Source organism: Gnatocerus cornutus, chromosome 7, assembly GCF_029298725.1.
Source record: "Gnatocerus cornutus isolate USDA-ARS CGAHR chromosome 7, icGnaCorn1.1, whole genome shotgun sequence".
Classification (NCBI taxonomy): domain Eukaryota; kingdom Metazoa; phylum Arthropoda; class Insecta; order Coleoptera; family Tenebrionidae; genus Gnatocerus; species Gnatocerus cornutus.
Window position 1 is genome coordinate 11,941,697 of NC_142239.1, and position 16,767 is coordinate 11,958,463.

The 16,767-nt window shown below is 40.7% G+C and overlaps 4 protein-coding genes across 6 annotated transcripts; 1 reads left to right on the forward strand and 3 right to left on the reverse strand.

Moving 5' to 3' along the window:
* Positions 1-70: 70 nt before the first annotated feature.
* LOC148171024 (cathepsin B-like cysteine proteinase 4) lies at positions 71-1,376 on the reverse strand. 2 transcript variants are annotated; one of them, XM_088041057.1, is made up of 4 exons: positions 1,060-1,376; positions 809-1,009; positions 532-766; positions 71-485 (listed from the first exon to the last, which is right to left on the reverse strand). In XM_088041057.1, exons 1-4 carry the CDS (start codon positions 1,348-1,350, stop codon positions 202-204), a joined length of 1,011 nt encoding a protein of 336 aa, XP_087897183.1. In that variant the 5' UTR covers positions 1,351-1,376; the 3' UTR covers positions 71-201. The 2 variants fall into 2 exon arrangements, with proteins under 2 accessions (XP_087897183.1, XP_087897182.1); XM_088041056.1 differs by having other exon boundaries at positions 532-1,009.
* A 599-nt stretch (positions 1,377-1,975) lies between these two features.
* On the forward strand, positions 1,976-2,930 carry LOC148171025 (pre-mRNA-splicing factor Syf2). The gene has a single exon (XM_088040909.1). It carries the CDS (start codon positions 2,068-2,070, stop codon positions 2,758-2,760), a length of 693 nt encoding a protein of 230 aa, XP_087897035.1. The 5' UTR covers positions 1,976-2,067; the 3' UTR covers positions 2,761-2,930.
* Tab2 (TAK1-associated binding protein 2) lies at positions 2,737-14,009 on the reverse strand. Of its 2 annotated transcripts, XM_088040906.1 has the most exons (6): positions 13,786-14,009; positions 8,743-9,867; positions 5,219-5,443; positions 4,851-5,072; positions 4,487-4,543; positions 2,737-2,978 (listed from the first exon to the last, which is right to left on the reverse strand). In XM_088040906.1, exons 2-6 carry the CDS (start codon positions 9,845-9,847, stop codon positions 2,953-2,955), a joined length of 1,635 nt encoding a protein of 544 aa, XP_087897032.1. In that variant the 5' UTR covers positions 9,848-9,867; positions 13,786-14,009; the 3' UTR covers positions 2,737-2,952. The 2 variants fall into 2 exon arrangements, with proteins under 2 accessions (XP_087897032.1, XP_087897031.1); XM_088040905.1 differs by lacking the exons at positions 2,737-2,978; positions 4,487-4,543 and having other exon boundaries at positions 4,560-5,072.
* A 179-nt stretch (positions 14,010-14,188) lies between these two features.
* frj (membrane bound O-acyltransferase domain containing farjavit) lies at positions 14,189-16,749 on the reverse strand. Its single transcript, XM_088041387.1, has 6 exons — positions 16,352-16,749; positions 16,013-16,305; positions 15,814-15,965; positions 15,554-15,768; positions 15,190-15,505; positions 14,189-15,142 (listed from the first exon to the last, which is right to left on the reverse strand). Exons 1-6 carry the CDS (start codon positions 16,561-16,563, stop codon positions 14,900-14,902), a joined length of 1,431 nt encoding a protein of 476 aa, XP_087897513.1. The 5' UTR covers positions 16,564-16,749; the 3' UTR covers positions 14,189-14,899.
* Positions 16,750-16,767: the final 18 nt, after the last annotated feature.

The window sequence follows — 16,767 nt, forward strand, 5'->3', positions numbered from 1 at the left end:
TTTAAGGCGAGGAAGGTGATGTGCGGCGAAAATGATAGTACCTAAGTGATAACAGGAAAAAAAAGACCTATTTGTGCATAGATAAGTCTATATTTGATTGATTAAACAAGTTAGAAGACCAAGAATGGTTATCTAATTCGATCAGTTGCGGGTAGATGGCGCTATATTATCTACCCTCGTGTACCTTTATTGTATTTTATTTCATTCAAACATAAAAAAATACACCACCGTCGCTAGTACTACCCCTAAATTCGATGCCACAATTCTCATCCCGGAAGACCCAACTTGAGCAGTTCCAGCAAGTACCATTTCTTCAATTCCACACTCATTGGTACCTCTTCTTATCTTGAAGTACCCTTTCAACGCCCAATCAGGACCCCACGAGTTCGCCACCAACCAATAAGGAACGTTGTTTTCGGTACCCCATCCAATTATTTTGACAGCGTGGCCACTGACCACTCCTCCACTAACATAATTGTAAACTCCTACAAATTTTTCTTGTGATTTTCCCTAATGGTTGGTGGTACCTACCGGAATCATAAAGAAAGAAGTCTTCGTAAACTATAAAACTTGCTTGCACTGGACCGTTGGTCAAAATTTCTATTTGGATCTGAGCGACGTTTTTTTCAAGAAGCAGATAAATGTCTTTGGTACCAAAATTCTTGTCGTTTTCGAATGGAGTTTTGTAGTCGGAGTTGGTGCACAAAGTCTTGCACTTTGGGGTGGTGTTGTAGAGAAAGGCCGTCGCTTCGTAAGGTTTGCAGCCCTGAAAACACCCTAAAAACGAGTAAAACTCAGTGGTACCCACCTCTTCCTGTCGAAAGTCTCCTCCAGAAACAACCCCATCGCTGTTAAAGTACATAAAAGCGAGGTACGTAAAACCACCCCCGCAACCTTTTCCACATTCTTCACAACAAGACAGGAGATCTTGAGGAGAAAACTGGAACTTCTGTTGGCCGTTGCTTTGAATGCAAAGTCTGTCGGACATAACTTCAGCTGCTGCGAACGCCTGTACCAAAATTTAACTTTTTGGGGGTGGAATTCTTTGATTTTACTTACCCAGCAGCTACCGCACTGTCCTTGGTTTCTTATATTGTCGATAACTTCTCTGCATTCCATCCACCGGTCTCTTGCGTCGAAAGTGTCAGGAATTATCGCTCTTTCAGTGTTGTGGGTTTTAACAGGAACGCGGAAATCTGGGTTTGGGTGAAGACCCAGAAAGCCCGTTTTTCGAATGGTGGCGTTCGATGGGAGTTTCGCCTTCCAAGAGGCCTCAGAGTTGATTTTTTTTACAAGAGCTGGAAGGTCGGCGCCGACCAAAGAAAAGCACAGTATCATCAACCACAACATGTTGATAATAAAAGCGGATTAGGTAATAAAATTTGGCCCTTTTATATCGATCTTGATCCAGTTTACGTAATTTTAGATAAGACAAGGTTGGTGTACAATTATGTTTTGTAATTTATAGAGTGGTTTTACGTTATCACAACTGAAAAACAAAATTTTGCGCAACTCGCCAAAATCCGTAAATCTGGAAATCCCCGGATACTTGTTATCAGCAAAAGTTGATTTGAATTAGAGGGTTAATAGAACAAATGTTTTAAATTTTTGTCAAACTTTCTTTATAAATTTCCTTGTTATCGATTCTTATGTAAAAACTCGCGAGAAAAACAACCACGCGAACCGTTTCTTCTTATCTGTTGTAGTTTCAAAGATATCGCGCTTTTTAACTTTGAAAAATAAAAATCAAACATCCGAAACTTTAAACGGCCACAACTCGGTTATTTGTTGGCGTACATAAATTTTGATACCAATTTTAGATTTTGCGTAAAATTCTGCGTAAAATGAGGCCAAATAACGCAAGTTTGGTTCAAAAATAAGCGAGATATCGCCTGAATTTCATTTTATTCCGGCGCATCCACCATTTCCTTCTAATCGTGCGCCCTTTTTCAAACCCGCTCAGTAACTTTTTCGCCGTTGCGTTGCCGCTCCAAACGTCAACCTCTACAACGCACTTAACCTCACTTTTCATCCGTCATCTTGACGTTTCTTTGTTGTGACCCCAAAATGAGTGCCCCAGAGCCAGAGCCCGCGAAATCCTTCGCAGAGAAACAGCGAGAACGCATGAAGAAACTCCGCAACTTGCACAATCTCCGGAACGAAGCTCGTACCCACAACCACAAAGAAGTGGTGGCTGAGGATGCTCGCAATAAACTCCCAGCGAATTACGAGTCTCGTAGGAAACGAGCCGAGTGGATATTAAATGATCAGAAGGAACGAGAAGAGGCGGCGAAGACTGGGGAGGATTACGACAGGAAGAAGTTGTTGGAGATATCAGCGGTGGATGCTGAGAAGATTGAGAAGAAGAAGAAGCGGAAGAATCCTGATCAGGGTTTCTCGGATTTCGAGGCGGCGACGTTTAGACAGTATAATCGGTTGGTGAGGAGTATGGGGCCGAAAGACATGGAGAAGTACGAAGAGGATAAAGCGAAGTATGGAGAGCCGTTCTATGGGGGGCCGCATGTGATCATTCACGGGCTCCACCAGGATAGACCAGAGGCTGTTGATAACATGGTGAAGAATCTCGAGAACCAGATCGCGAAAAGGAACAAATATTCGAGGAGGAGGACGCACAACGACGACGCTGATATTGACTACATCAACGAGAGAAACGCGAAATTCAACAAGAAGTTGGATCGGTTCTATGGGGAGCACACGGCGGAAATCAAACAGAACTTGGAGAGAGGGACTGCGGTTTAATAAATTCAGTTGTATCAAAATAAGCATTTTTTGTCTTAATTTACAATAGAATATGTACATTCACAAACTTAACAAAATTTCGCCTAATTTACACATTGTGTATTTTAAATGAGCAAATATTTGTTTGGTTAACAAATTTGTAAAGAAAATAAAAAAATAGCAGTTCGTAATTCTCTTATAACCTGATTTCAACTATAAAACCCAAGAGTGTACAACACCTGAAAAAAAACAGTATTAGAGTGGGCTGTGGGTGCATAACATTGGATAAATTCAAATTTGGCGCCAATAATCGAAGTTTACGTGAAAATTCAATTTTACCATCGTGAGAGTCGTATTTCCACTCGTTGAAATATGAATATGATAGCCACAAGTAACTGGAAGTTTCGGCCAATGTTTTCTCAAAAATTTAGTTGTGTAAATCTGGCTCGAAGTAGCCAAAATAATTAGGGTCAATTTGACGACACTAATAAAAAAGTGAGAAAATTTTTGATTTTTTTCTGCAACTGAATGAAATTGCATAATTACGTTAAATTCTGGTTTTGCTTTTGAGTAAATTGCCTTTAATTAATTATTAGTAGTAGTAGTTCAAATGACGTTCTTTTAGTAGTTCAATATTGACTATTTTTGAATCCACTCTACAGTGACAGACAAATTGTACCAGTTACTTTAGGCTGTCACTGTACGTAGGTACATTGTACAACTTTTTTCTGCACCCAATGGGACAACTTGCGCTTTTTTATAAAGTGTTTTATATTCCAAACAACATAACCTCCACCCCTTCGCAAAAGATCGTGAATTTCCGCTAATAACGTCACCTCTTCAAGCACCGAATGTTCCCGAGACTACCCGACAGTCTATGACGTCTGGCTTCTCTTCCGCGTCGTCTCGAGCTCAAATTTCCAATTTTTGCAGGTTTATTGAGTTACCACCCGTGAAGAAGTGTTATTTAGTGCAGGTTTAGTGATAAGAGTGAAGGTGTTGTGTGGGAACTTCAGTTTTATCACTTTTATCAGTTTAGTGCGAAATTCAACAAGTGCTATGGCGCGAAAGTGTTTCAAATCGTAACGGAAATGCGGAAGTGTTCTCTCCCAGATAAAGCTCTTCTGGAGCTTCTGGAATTGAAGGATTCCGCCGCGAGTTGCTCATTTTCAATAAAAATCGTCAATTTTGGGACATAACGGAAGATCAAGTCTGGATCTAGTCGGTGCAGGTGTGACGTCATCACTGGGAATAAGGGTGAGTGAACCTGTTTTTTGTATTACGTTTGACCTACTTTTAAAGCATTGTGAATATTAAACGGGAATATTGACGGTGTTGGTAGTTTCCACCCACAAAAAAATTGAAAAAGTAAGGTTAGTTTGGACAATGTGGAATTTTCAGTAACACCAACTTCGAAATTTCGAGTGGGAAATTTGAAATTTCACGGTTTTGATTCGATTATTTGACTAATGCCGTAATAACAATGGATCTAATAAAAACCTCTTAAAGTACAGCAGAGATTTTTTTTTAAACTCAAGTGTCAGCTGTCAACAAACTGGTACTTTTGACGAGCAGTTGTCAGGAGTACCAACTCACAAACCGCGCATTAAGGAGTCTCTAAAATTGAAAATGAATGCTTTAATGAGGTTCTTACAGCACCGAAAACATACTTACCGTCTGTTATTACACACCACACTAAGTCATGCAAGTTAAAGAAGCTAAAATCACACAACACACAATATCTTACGTCTAGATAGTCTTGGAGTGACATGAATGTGAATATTATCACCTGGAGCTGCAGAAACTACAATAAAAACAAGTCATTAGAACAAGTTTTATTCATAACAACAATACAATAAGGTACCATAATCCTCTCAATACAAAATAAAGTTATCACAGTTCTATAAGAAAAATCACAGCCAGTTAATTTGGCCTAGCGAACTGTTGACGATTATCTAAATTTTGCGCGTTGTTAACAACGAATCCGAGTGGTCTGTTAACAACAACGGGTCCTCTGATTGGTGGGAAATTGGGGAGGCTATAAGAAGGCACTAGGGTGTAGTTAGCGGGTAAAGTGACTTGGGTGATATTCGGATTAGATGGACTTTTACCGTGTAATATCCTAGGCATTTCGCATTGTTCACATTTATCCAAGTCTGGATGATTAAGGAATGTACACAAGTGACAATTCCATTTAGGACCCTCGTTGTCTTGAAATAACGGTTGTTGGGTGTACCGCCCTTCGAGCCTCCGAGCCCCTTCTATGTGCAAAGGACCCCGCTGACCCGTGTAGATATTGTGGTAAAAGTCTTCTTGGATGTCCACCGGTCCGTCTAAAAAAAGACCTCAGAGTTATAGACTCGAGTACAATTAAACAGAACAACAGGTTTAAATTAAGACAAATAAACAAGCAGTTGCTTTAGTCGACTTTTATGTCGACATTAAAGTCATACTTAATTAAAGTTTCACTTTGACTTACTCTTATCAGCTTCGAGAGCCAGCTGTTCGCACTGACACTGCAAATGTTTGATTTCCCTCCGAAGCTGCTTCTCCATTTCCGCGTTGAATTTAAACTTGACCGGTTTTACACGACTTAATTCTAAATCGGCCACTTCATGTTGCATCACCTCCAGTTTCGCTTTCTCCGTCCTGAGCTCAATCTTAAGTCTTTCGATTCGGGCCTGCTGCTTCAGTATCACCGGAGCTGCAAGAAAAAGAGCATAAAACCAAGACATCCGAAAAAAAAAATCATCCTTAGTTGCCAGTGAAATTTCAACGCATGTCTTTGAATGAAGGAACAGTTCCCATCTAGTAGCCCAAAAAAAGACAATTGAATTGCAAAGGTAACTGAGGATGGCTCTCTAATAAAAGTTCATCGGAAGTACCAAAACTATGCAAGCGTGGGCCGATCATGGCCAAAGGTTCAAAGAAGACTGGGCGTGAAACAGATAAGTTTTGTTTACTTTAAATAAATAAATACAAGGGTTATCGGTAGTTGCGGTGGAAGCTACGACACACGTCTCGGTAGTAAAATTACGGTACCATGTAATGAATCATCGTGGCTTCGTAACAGCGGCTGGTCAAGGCCTCCATGGACAACTTTTCAGACTTTCCAAACCCGGAAGTAAATTCCGGCCCTGGAATATTTTTAGCCGCGACATTGTCCCCACGAAAAATTCTAAATTTTCGTTGCGACCTTAACGACCTTGCCAAGAGAAATTTTCGAAAAATCAACAGGTGATGTTTTTTTTGTAAATTCGTGACATTGATACATGTAATGACGTCTATTGTTTCGCGATAAGTGATCGACATTGTGAAATTTTCGTCGCTGATAAATGAAAACACGGGAAAAGTGGGACTAAAATAGAATTTTTTTTTTAATATCTCGCGCAATAAAACTGAGAAACACATGTTATCTTGGCTTCGGCTGCTAGGGACATTTATCTTTTCGGAGTTGGGAGCGTATGCAGGTGTTGGGGGATTTTATCGGGTGATATTTTATAACCTTGGATTACAATGGCGAGATCAAAAACCTGCAATAATTTCCACGAATAACATTAATTAGAGAGTGGGATTTGCTGGGCGAATAAATTCCGTTTTTTACAGTGTTTACGAGGCCTTCAAATTTGATATTTTCTGTAATTCGAGTCCGACATCTGCATCGTTTAAATAATTTATAGAGCACCTCGGGAAACGGCTTTTCGCGGACATCTTTCGGTGCCAGAAAAACACTTTTTCGATAAATTAAACTGACTGATTGGACGGCCTTGACTACCACAAACTTGCAATTAAACAACGTCGACACTTTCCAGGTGCAGACGTGACCCGAAGCGCATTTCCCCGAAAGAAAAACAGAGGATCGCCTCAAGGCTGGAGATAATGATAGAGATAAGAGGACTGGCACGATTTTATTGTGATTCAAGTACGCAAAAAGTGGCGTAAGATTCAAGGGGAATACAGTCGAACCTCAGTGCCTCTGACGGCGTTCGGCTACTGTGCAGAAATCTGCAAAATTCTTAGAGAAATTCCCTTATTTCGATGCTAAACGACATTTTCTAGCATATTCTCGCCGTTTTCTGGCTTGGATTCGCAAAGAAAAGTTCGAAATCTACAAAACCACCAGTTTTTATTAAAATCCATTCAATTTGCATTCGCAGTTGGCTTTGAGGAAAAATCCATGTCGTAACTAACACCACCGGAGCAGTTTTGGCGTACAAAAATTAAATATTTGCGAAATTTGACAGTTTTCGATAAAGAAGCCGACGTACGTTCAAAATCATGGCCTGCTTGAAAATAATTTTTCCTTATATCTATCATATACAGTCGGGAACGTTAAATCTTCGACGTCAATAATGTCATCTACAGTCAAATGTCTATTTTGATAGTTGTTTTTTTCTTTAAAGTTGGAATATTGACGAATTAGCTTTGGAAATTGTAAGATAGCCAGGTTGGCATCATTGTCCCCCAGACAATTTGACAATTCAGACATGACATTTTGTGCGCACCTTAATAAATTAGGCATAAAATGACATAAAAATTGAACTTTACATTTTTGAAAAATCTAGGGACTTTTGTCATGAGATGTTGCAATACTCTGGAAATAAAAAATTGTACAGTTGAACCTCGCTTGTTTCATTTCATTTGTCAAGCTCTAAATCCCACGCCATTGGTCAACTGATTTCCCGATTATTACCCAATGAAAAAAAATCATACCGTCATACTCGACCAATCATTAACTGGTAATTAATTGCCACGCCATTAGAAAGTCAAATCCAACCAATCTTTTTCATTGTAAAAACGTCATGTATTAGCATTTATTTGCACACTAAATCAGACTTGAACGATAAAAATGTGACAATTAAGATAAGATAGCGCTTTCACATGGATTTCACCAGATTCCTAGTACTTCGGTTTTTCTAATGGTAATTACAGATTCTGATAGCTATCAAGGTTAACTGCAGACGAATGATAACCGCAAGTAAACCGGTAATTTCCACACGTAACCAGAATGTCATTTGCAACTCCAGGAATTTGTTTATAACAAAAGTCGCTAATTGGCGTAATAAACGGGTGATAATGAACGAGTTTTAAGTGATTTTTCTTGCCTTCTGGTATCTGGAACTCCTCTGCGGGGTCATTTACCCACGGCCACGTCAAATTTTGTATTATCTATGCGTTCCTCACATGCAATTTAAATAAAAACAAAAAAACAAAGGTGGCTGGGTGCAACTTGAAGGATTTGTTTTTTCAAGTTTATTTATCTAGTATTTTTACACATGGTACAGTCGCGAGCGAAAAATCTTGATCGTCAATGTCACTGTAATTGGTCGTTTGACGCTCAGCATTTTTCCTATCGACTGTACCTATAATTAATATGTAGTAAACAAACGAAAGTATCGTTCGATGACTCACACGAACCGCTGTCGCACGGCCTGCTAGATTGTTTAATGTCGACCGCAGCACTCTTCGCGCATTAACACCCTCGTTTCCCCGAATTTCAAGTTCAAGAGTAATAAACGCGCCCACGGCCATCAATCCATCAATATTTTTCGCGTCCATTTGCCAAAATCGAAACGCCTCAAAATATTTTCGTCCTGGCCGTCTGAAATCGGTTTGGCTTGCACCTCAAGGGAACACCTGAACGCGTAATTAAGTTAACAAATCGATCCGGCTCGAAGGACCAGCTTGAAAATATCCATCTTATGCGCGTTGTAAACATAAATGAGTCAATCTTTCTTAGTATGTTAACCGCTAGCTTCACAGGTATCTCCGTTTTACGAATCAGGTGTTTGCAAACCCACCGGCGTCTATAAATAAATCGCGGCCGCCCACGCAAGCTGAGGGCGTAATTTTAAAAGCAACAAGGACGTCGTCAAACGTACATCCATCTGTACCGACGGGGAATTAAATTAGTTTGTTTTGCAGATGGGTTTCACAACGATGTGGGGGCTGTGATTTTGACACGCATTGTCTAATTATAGATGGTAGAATGGGGTTACTTACGTTCGCAGGTCGTGGCGAGATTGTTCAATGATCCTGCTCTGTTGGCTATCACGCTGGGCACCTCGACATTGCCTTCAGGGTGGTAACTGCTCCTTGGTCTAGCCCGCGTCGTCGAGACGCTCCCTCCTCCAGGTCCCACGGTGATCTGCAACCGGCTTTGCAGCCCTTTCTGCGAGTCGAAACTGCTCGTGGAATAAGTCAGACTCGAGTTCTGCGAAGTGATGTCGATGGGCGGTTGGGGCTCCGACGACGGCGGCCGCAGCGTTAAGTTCACGCTGGTGTAGCTCCTGGGGGAGAGCGGTTCTTGCAGCCACGGCTGTTGCGGTGTGACCTGTAAGACCGACGTGCGCCTCGTCGGACTCTGCACCACATCCATGGAACAGTTGACGTTGAGCGACAAGTTCATGTTGCCGCCCAATAAGGTGTCCGTGGTCTGTGTAGGGGTGGAGGCGGTTTGTAACCTCTTCACCACCTCCGGGGAGGCTAGGGGTGACCGCGCCACCTCTTGGTTTTTTTGGGGCGGCAGTCGCTTGTGCGTGATGGGCGACCGCGGCGGCTTATCACTTACGTTGTCCGAATTTAACAGTTTGTACACGTCTTTGCATTTCTCGGAGGGTTTTATGTTGTGTCGCGGGAAGTCCGGTTTGATGTCCAACTTATCCGGACGCTTGACGAAGAACGTGCTTTTTCCTTTGGACGACGTCTGCGTCGTGCACACACTGACCGACTCGTACTTTTTCGAAAACTTAACACCGGCCGACTTGACAACATTTCGATTAATGTCACTCTCACTGTCGTTCATTTCGTTTCGTTCGGTTGACGTGGTGGCGGTTGCTTGGTCCGAATCGGGAGACGAGGGGTGGGTAAGGGGTGGTTCTTGGGATGGCGGTGGAGAGCGTCCCATCGGCTCTTGTTGGTTGAGGGCGGCTGCCGCTTCCAAGATCTCGCGGATGGTGGAGTCTCTGCTTGGAGAGGTCGAATGGGCGTGGGTCGCTATACAAGCGCTCACTACGTGATCGGGGACTGTTGGGAATTGCTGCTTCAGCTCATGGAACAACTGCATCACACGGATGTTGGACGACCTGCGTCTGCTTCCGGCGAACATGGCCGGCCATTATGGGGAAGCTGCAAAAGAGGCAGAAGGTCAACACGCTTCAACTCAAGAGGGCATCATCCGGAACACGTAAAAATAAACTTCTGACGTCGGCGCGGCTATCTAAATCACGTTTTTTTACTTAGAACGTCATGTGTTTTAGTGCAAAAATTTTGGTACTCCGCCCATGAAAGCCCACCGAATCGTGGAAAGGCGATCTTGGCAGCACGGCCTCCCAACAGGTGGTCCGATATTGGCAAGCTTGTGACACCTTCATGCGAATTTCCAGCCTAAAATAGAAGGCACTCATTCAACGAAGTTCGCTTTTTTCAGTCAGTGAACTTATCACCAAATGAGCGCTTTTTCACAGCCAGACCGCGTATCGAGTCGGATCTATAAATACCTTGCATCCACCTTAATTAAGTTCAGATGTTTGGCATATCTGAGATTCTTGACTTGTAAAAATAATATTTTGCGTCTTATGATGGTGGTGCATCGGCGATCAGTGCGATTTTTCTCACTAGAATCAATCACTACGCGTTACGTAAAGTGTGTATTTTTGATCCGTAAACATAAAAATAATGTAGGTATCTCTATTTGTGTTTTCGCTAATTGCCAAGCGGCCGAAAATATCGGAGGTTTCACTGCAGTGATCGGTTTTCCCTATTGCGAGCAAAAGGGAATATTATTAGATACGACCTTATTCCTCCCCGACACTTGGGAATTCCAAATATTCCAAGACGCACTTTCGTCTGGAAATCGGGATTTAGCAAACTTAAAGAGCAGGCCATGACATATACGCGGTTTCTATAAGGGTATCGTCCAGTGTGCTCTGGAAAACAAAAGATCTGAACCCGCGTCAAATTTTGGGGTTAATTAATTTCTATTTAAAAACCATACAAAAAAAAGTGCTATTACTAAACGATTTTCATCACCAAAAATCGTGCGGGAATAAAGTCACTTAAAAACGTTCAAGAATCGTCGAAATAAAAGCTGTAACTTAGAAAACAAATATTTAGTTTCAAAAACATTTTTTAAAAAATTGAGCTGTGTAAAACAGGCTTTCAAAGTATCTCCAGGTAAGATTCGATGTCTTACTTACATAGCACCCTGTATAAACGTAAATATTAATTATTTTATGTGATAACAAAAGCCAACACAGCAAATCCAAAGTTCCATTAGTTTGATTTCGTACGTTTTTTGTTATTAACATCCAATGAAGTGATTCCATTTTGTGCGTGATTTAATTGGCTTAGAAATTTGTCCAATAAACATGGACCTCTAGCCAATGAAAGGAAAGCAACGATCGCGTTAATTGTTTCGTTGCGTTTTTTGTAGTAAAAACGCTCTGATAAAGATAATGTCAGCCAATCACTGAATTCTTTTTTGGGTTTTATTCCAATTTCTCCATTTTGTTTCTACGAAAGGGTGGATCTTTAAATTAAAATTCTTAAAAGTGGTCTCTTTTGCTCTAGAAGTGTGTAATTTGGAATCAGAAGGCCATTCGACTTTAGAAATGACTTTCCGCTTCTTCGGTACAATTTTTTCTGAAATTTGTTGACTAGTACAAGCTTTTATAAATATTTCTAGCATCAAGGTTGGCTCAGGAAATCCTGCTAAGTTTCCATAGTAAATGTAACTATGTTTTTAACTACATTTAAAATGTCATTCACGTTAACGACGTGAATGTTACGTTTTTATACCCAAGTCTTTGATTTTCAGGTTTCAAACCTTTATTAAAACAATTTTTTTTCAAAATTAATTTTGCTCGATGATTGAGGTTAACTGCAAATCTAAACCCACATTTGTAATTAGCGGCAAATTTCTTTGACATTTCATAGCCACCCTTAATGCTAGAAACATTTATAAACACCTGGTATGAATTTACAGGTAGTTAATTTACCCTTTCAAGTTCAGTTGATTTCTAAAATTGCTCCTTTGTGTATCTGTGAATTCTCTATAGGAAAAATGACGTACATATAGTCCACTCTCGTGTGTCAATTTTCGAAAATTAGTAGGTGTAAATCAGGCTTTCAATTCTTTAGGGAGAAAATTGGAGGAAAATTGAATGTAGCGAATTTTGGGGTTAACATTTTGCCAAAGTTGGCTGTATCAGCATCTTAACTTAATGAATTAACAATTTGCGCGACGATTAGCTTCTACGCATGTCACAGTTGCATCAAGGTCAAACGCTTTTGCTACCAACTGCTACCGATTAAAATTACTGCTTCTAACTTAACTTTTTAATGAGTGGACCGATTGTAATGAGCTCTAGTTTAGACAATTTACAGTCGAATTACGTTACAAATGTCTACTTTGACAGTTATGTTTTTATTCAAGCTTGTAATCTTGACGATTTAACTTTGAAAATTTTAAGATACAAGATTGGTATCATTGTCCCCCAGAATTTGACATTTGACAATTTTGACATGACATTTGTTGTGTATCAAAATTAAGTAATTAATTAGTGCCAACTCTCTAAGATGCTCCAAGTAAATAAAATTTCCATCAGATGTAACTAGTGTAAGTGCCTTTTATTAGTTGTTATAATAACGTCGAATGAGTAGTTCAACAGTTTAATGTCAAATTTTTAAAGTTGACGTTTCTTACGTTAAGCACAGTTCTCGTTTTTCGTTGTTTTCAACGCCAACGGCGATGTGTGTTTTATAGACACCCGGTATAGTGGCTTCTTCGCTTTCTACAAAGCCCTGAACTTCGCCCACAGTTCGCTCTTAAATATTTAGACTTGTATAAGCAAAACGCTCCAATTTGCCAAACTTGATTTAGCCGGTGATTTACAGCAGATGCACTATTTTCATCCACTTACGTTCTTCTGCTTTGTAATTATTATTGCCAACACTGCCAAGTTGGAGAAGTATACACAGATCGTTATAAATTATGACATCCGTCATCATCTACGCCCAACTTTCTTTTCCATCGCACACCTTATGGAACTTTGTTTTACATTCCAAGAAATTTAGGTTATCTAGACCGTTTATTTTTGCTTTTATAACAATTTATTGGTGTTCTCTTTTTTCTTTCTGCGCTGTCATCGACCTCGTTAGATTCTCAACTGTTTCATGGACCCACTGGTCATTGGTCACTCGTCCACAAGCTAAAATCAAGCAAGCGAGGCTTGGTTCCAGTAATAACTCGAATAAAAACAAAACATGATATCGATTATGCGATAATTGCGATAGCACACTTGAGACTTGTTTTCCTCGCTGATTTCCGCGAAGTATTATCGCACAGTCTCCGTTATCTCTGATGGCTCTTTCATGTTTCCGGTGGCATTAAATGTGAAAATATGAGGGTCACTTCGTAATAGATGCACTATAATTGTGGCTGACTTTGAAAAAAGCCTCACTTTGCCAAAAAAACTTAGTCATCTGGTAATTACTGAGCCACGCTTATCCCAATTTTGACGCACGACGCGCATTGTTACAAAATATGTTAGCGTGGTGATGACGTCAAGCCGCGGCCACTTTGCCATGGATGCACCTATATGCACTTCGGTGTGACTGGGGGATATGTAGTTTAATTGAGACACTCTGTATATGGGAAACAATGCACTGCAAGAAGCGACCTCGGGGTCAAGGATTTGATGAAGTTAACTCCGAAAAACAGGTAGGATCAGATAAAAATAGCCAGATGGAGCGTCGAGTGCGCTTTGAAAAACAACGAAATTTTCGACAGTTTTATAAAAATATTATTAGGTTTGTTTGTCGTGTTGAGGCTTTCGCGGGAGATATTTACAGCGAGAAAAATTTACATTATTTTTTTTCCCAGTGAGAGAAGCGGGGGCGGCCAACTTGACGTCATTCTTGACGTTTGGCATACCACAAACTGACAAGTGGGCGAAACGTCGATCAGGTGCAAAAATTCGTAAATTTTATCGGACGCCGAGAGGGAATTGCGTAAACATTGACAATAATGTGCTAGGAGCCTACCGAAATCACATAACAATCCGTTGTTTTGGGGCCTCTGGGGTCGGAAACATTGTTACCAACATTCACTCACACTTGTTACACTTTGTTTACGAAAAAAAGGGACGGGTTTTAGGGGGTTTTTCTGGATTTTTGTCTTTACAATTTACACTGCAACCTTCGGATCGTATGTTGTGGCACACTGACTTCGGTCAAACACAAATAGAACCGTTCTGTGCCGTCACGTGAAGGTTTCACGTGGCGCCCCCTACGGCAGCGTGGCGGAAGTATAGGCAACCAACATTGCCATTAGGAACAGACTGTATATGGATCCAATACTTTCATGTGATTGGACATTTGCTTGTTTTTGGGGTTTTGTAATCCATTTTATATTCTAGGATGATAGAAAATTATTATTAAAACTCGATTTTACAAATTTTCCGCATTTATTTCCTACATTTTTTGAAACCTGACATCTAACATTTACAAAAATAACACGTTGTATGGCAATTTCTGGAGGCTTTGGTACATTGCTTACATTTTGATAATTTCGGAGGAAGACGTCATGGAGTATAATATAATTTAATCCATCTCTTTAACATTCGCACTGTCAAAAAATATTAGACAGATCGCCGAAACTTAGTGCAAAAAGTTCGGACGTTTTTCTCACTTCTTTTTTTCGAGGCGGAGCTATCACAAATATATTTTTTTATTTTTAACAATGAATGAGACTTCCTGCTTAGTACAATTTTTTGACAGTGATGTACAGTCGCGAGCAAAAAATTTTGGTCATCAATATCACTATTTTGACATGTTACCTACAAGGTTTTGACGCCAACTTCTTGCTCTCGACTGTATTTTCAACTAATTGCTTGTACAATCAATTATTTTGTCCTCATTTGATGCTTGACAGTCCGAATGTCAAAAAATGTCAATTTTCCTAATAATTTTTTTACAAAAAAAAATCCCCTACCAAATTAGTTAATACAAAAAACTTTACTTCGATATGATTACAAAATTGGTCCAAAAACTAGTTATATTTTTGTCACCGAATAAAAACGACGCCCAGCAGGCCTTGGAATATAATCAGAGCTACCAACTTGTAAAAACTACAAGGCCTCCTCGACGCTATTACTCATCATACTACCTTCTTCAATCGTTTTTTCCGTTCCTCCGTGAGTTTCTTTTCCTTCCTCCGCTTGTCTTTCAACAGTCGGAGCCCCACAATATACAAAATAGCCCCAAATATGAGCCCCGCGTGATAAATCGAGTTATAATAGTGCATAATCACGTTGACTTGGAGGAGTAAGAACGCGATGGCTTGATATGAAAAGAAGTGCATGCGCACAAACCAGTGGATCCATCCGTAAACAATCAGAAACTGGAAGAAAAAAGGTTGATGGAAGTACGAAAAAGGGAGGAAATCACCTGTCCTTTGGCGTCTTTGAGGTAGAGCTTGTAGTAAACCTCTTCAAGGGCCAAGGCGAAGGGCACAGTCCCTATACACACGTAGTAACCGGAGTAGATCCCATGCCAAAACGAAGAAACCAACATTGTCACGGCAGTTCTGTACTTTTTACTCGGAAATCTCTTGTACACGTTGACCGCGAGCCAATATTGGATGCAGATGTTCCAGTGCTTCATTGCTTCGCGGTACGTGGTGCAAAAATCGGCCCCATAAGGATTGATATTGTGGATGGTCTCAAAACTGTATTCAGTTTTACTCAGACTGACATCATTTGATCTAAAATTAGATATTTAGAGTGAAACTAAGAGACTCAGGAACTCCTACGTGAGCTTCTTCATGTCGCCGAACTTCTCAGAGGGCCCCTGCCCCGGTTTGGGGTTGGTAAAAACAGGGTACGCCCCCAACCCCGCCATTGTACAAACGCACTCTGAGAGTACCAACCCGATGTAAATCCGCATCCTGAAAATGAAGAAATTCGGCCAAATGAACCAGTAGCGGTACAACCATGAGCGCTCGTAAAACTCTTCAGTGGTCGCGTACTACAAAACAGTGTTAAAAACTACAAGAATCAGAGCGGTACTAACAGAAATGGGCCAGTTGTAGGAAGCCAACAAGAACAACACCGCGTAAAGCGGCACGAATTTGAGCTTATCAAATGTGGCCCTCTTCCAATTTGCGTGTTCAGCGAAAGGAAGATCTAGATAGTCCACGAAGGTGCGGTACCGGTAGTACGGACCTGGAATCCCGGGGAATTACAGGTTCCTGTTTTAGTACCCTTCAAACCTGCAATCACCCCCACGTAATTGAAGGAGTAATGGAAAATATCGACGCAGTTAGGATCGACTCGGTTTGCTGCATCTTCTTCTTTCTCCAAGGGGGTTTTCTCGCCATCGTCTTTTTTCTTGAGGGAGTTGTAACTGGAGTTGACTTCAAACGCTAAACCGACGAGCTTTAAAGTGAGCATCATTTGGACCATGTTGAGGTGGGCCGGGGGGTACGGAATCCCGAAGTGGACAGTTGAGCGGAAGAATAGTAAGTACAGAAATGAGAAGGCGAAACTCACTAAGTGGCATTGCCTGAAACTCGACATTAGAGACAATTTTTCATGAGTATTTCACTCACTTTTTGTTTACGTATAAAATTATAAGAGTATTCACGAAGACCGCGACGAAGGAGTGAAGAATATGGACCCCCGAAACGATGAGAATTATCACAATTCCAACTGCTGTCCCCACGTTTCTCTTGAAGTTCTTGTCCCTGATGGTGCGGTAATAATAACCAAAACCTATCGAGAAGAACAGGAGGCCCAAATAGACGACATCGTCCAAATTCATTGTCGAAGAGAACAAAAAGTGAGGTTAAGCAAACGTCAGATAGCTGTCACTTTCTGAGGAATTTCTGGAATTTGGGCTTGAAACCGACGACTTTAGAGCGTTTTAACGATAATTTTGATAAGAACACAACTGTTTGGAGATAAACCAATTAAGAGGCAGTTCTTGAGCTTCATTGAAAGTGGGGTGTCACAACGGAAGTGACTT

Excerpts from the sequence above, each read along its gene's own strand:
- LOC148171024 (XM_088041056.1), bottom strand. The coding sequence starts at position 1,350 with ATGTTGTGGTTGATGATACTGTGCTTTTCTTTGGTCGGCGCCGACCTT. Across the intron at positions 1,010-1,059 it reads GACAGTGCGGTAGCTGCTGG|GCGTTCGCAGCAGCTGAAGT; the intron begins GTAAGTAAAATC and ends ATTTTGGTACAG. Across the intron at positions 486-531 it reads CTTCTTTCTTTATGATTCCG|GAGTTTACAATTATGTTAGT; the intron begins GTAGGTACCACC and ends AAAAATTTGTAG.
- LOC148171025 (XM_088040909.1), top strand. The coding sequence starts at position 2,068 with ATGAGTGCCCCAGAGCCAGAGCCCGCGAAATCCTTCGCAGAGAAACAG.
- Tab2 (XM_088040905.1), bottom strand. The coding sequence starts at position 9,847 with ATGTTCGCCGGAAGCAGACGCAGGTCGTCCAACATCCGTGTGATGCAG. Across the intron at positions 5,444-8,742 it reads TCTCGCCACGACCTGCGAAC|CTCCGGTGATACTGAAGCAG; the intron begins GTAAGTAACCCC and ends TTTTTCTTGCAG. Across the intron at positions 5,073-5,218 it reads GGCTCTCGAAGCTGATAAGA|ACGGACCGGTGGACATCCAA; the intron begins GTAAGTCAAAGT and ends GTCTTTTTTTAG.
- frj (XM_088041387.1), bottom strand. The coding sequence starts at position 16,563 with ATGAATTTGGACGATGTCGTCTATTTGGGCCTCCTGTTCTTCTCGATA. Across the intron at positions 15,966-16,012 it reads TTACGTGGGGGTGATTGCAG|GTCCGTACTACCGGTACCGC; the intron begins GTTTGAAGGGTA and ends CCGGGATTCCAG. Across the intron at positions 15,506-15,553 it reads GGCGACATGAAGAAGCTCAC|ATCAAATGATGTCAGTCTGA; the intron begins GTAGGAGTTCCT and ends ATCTAATTTTAG.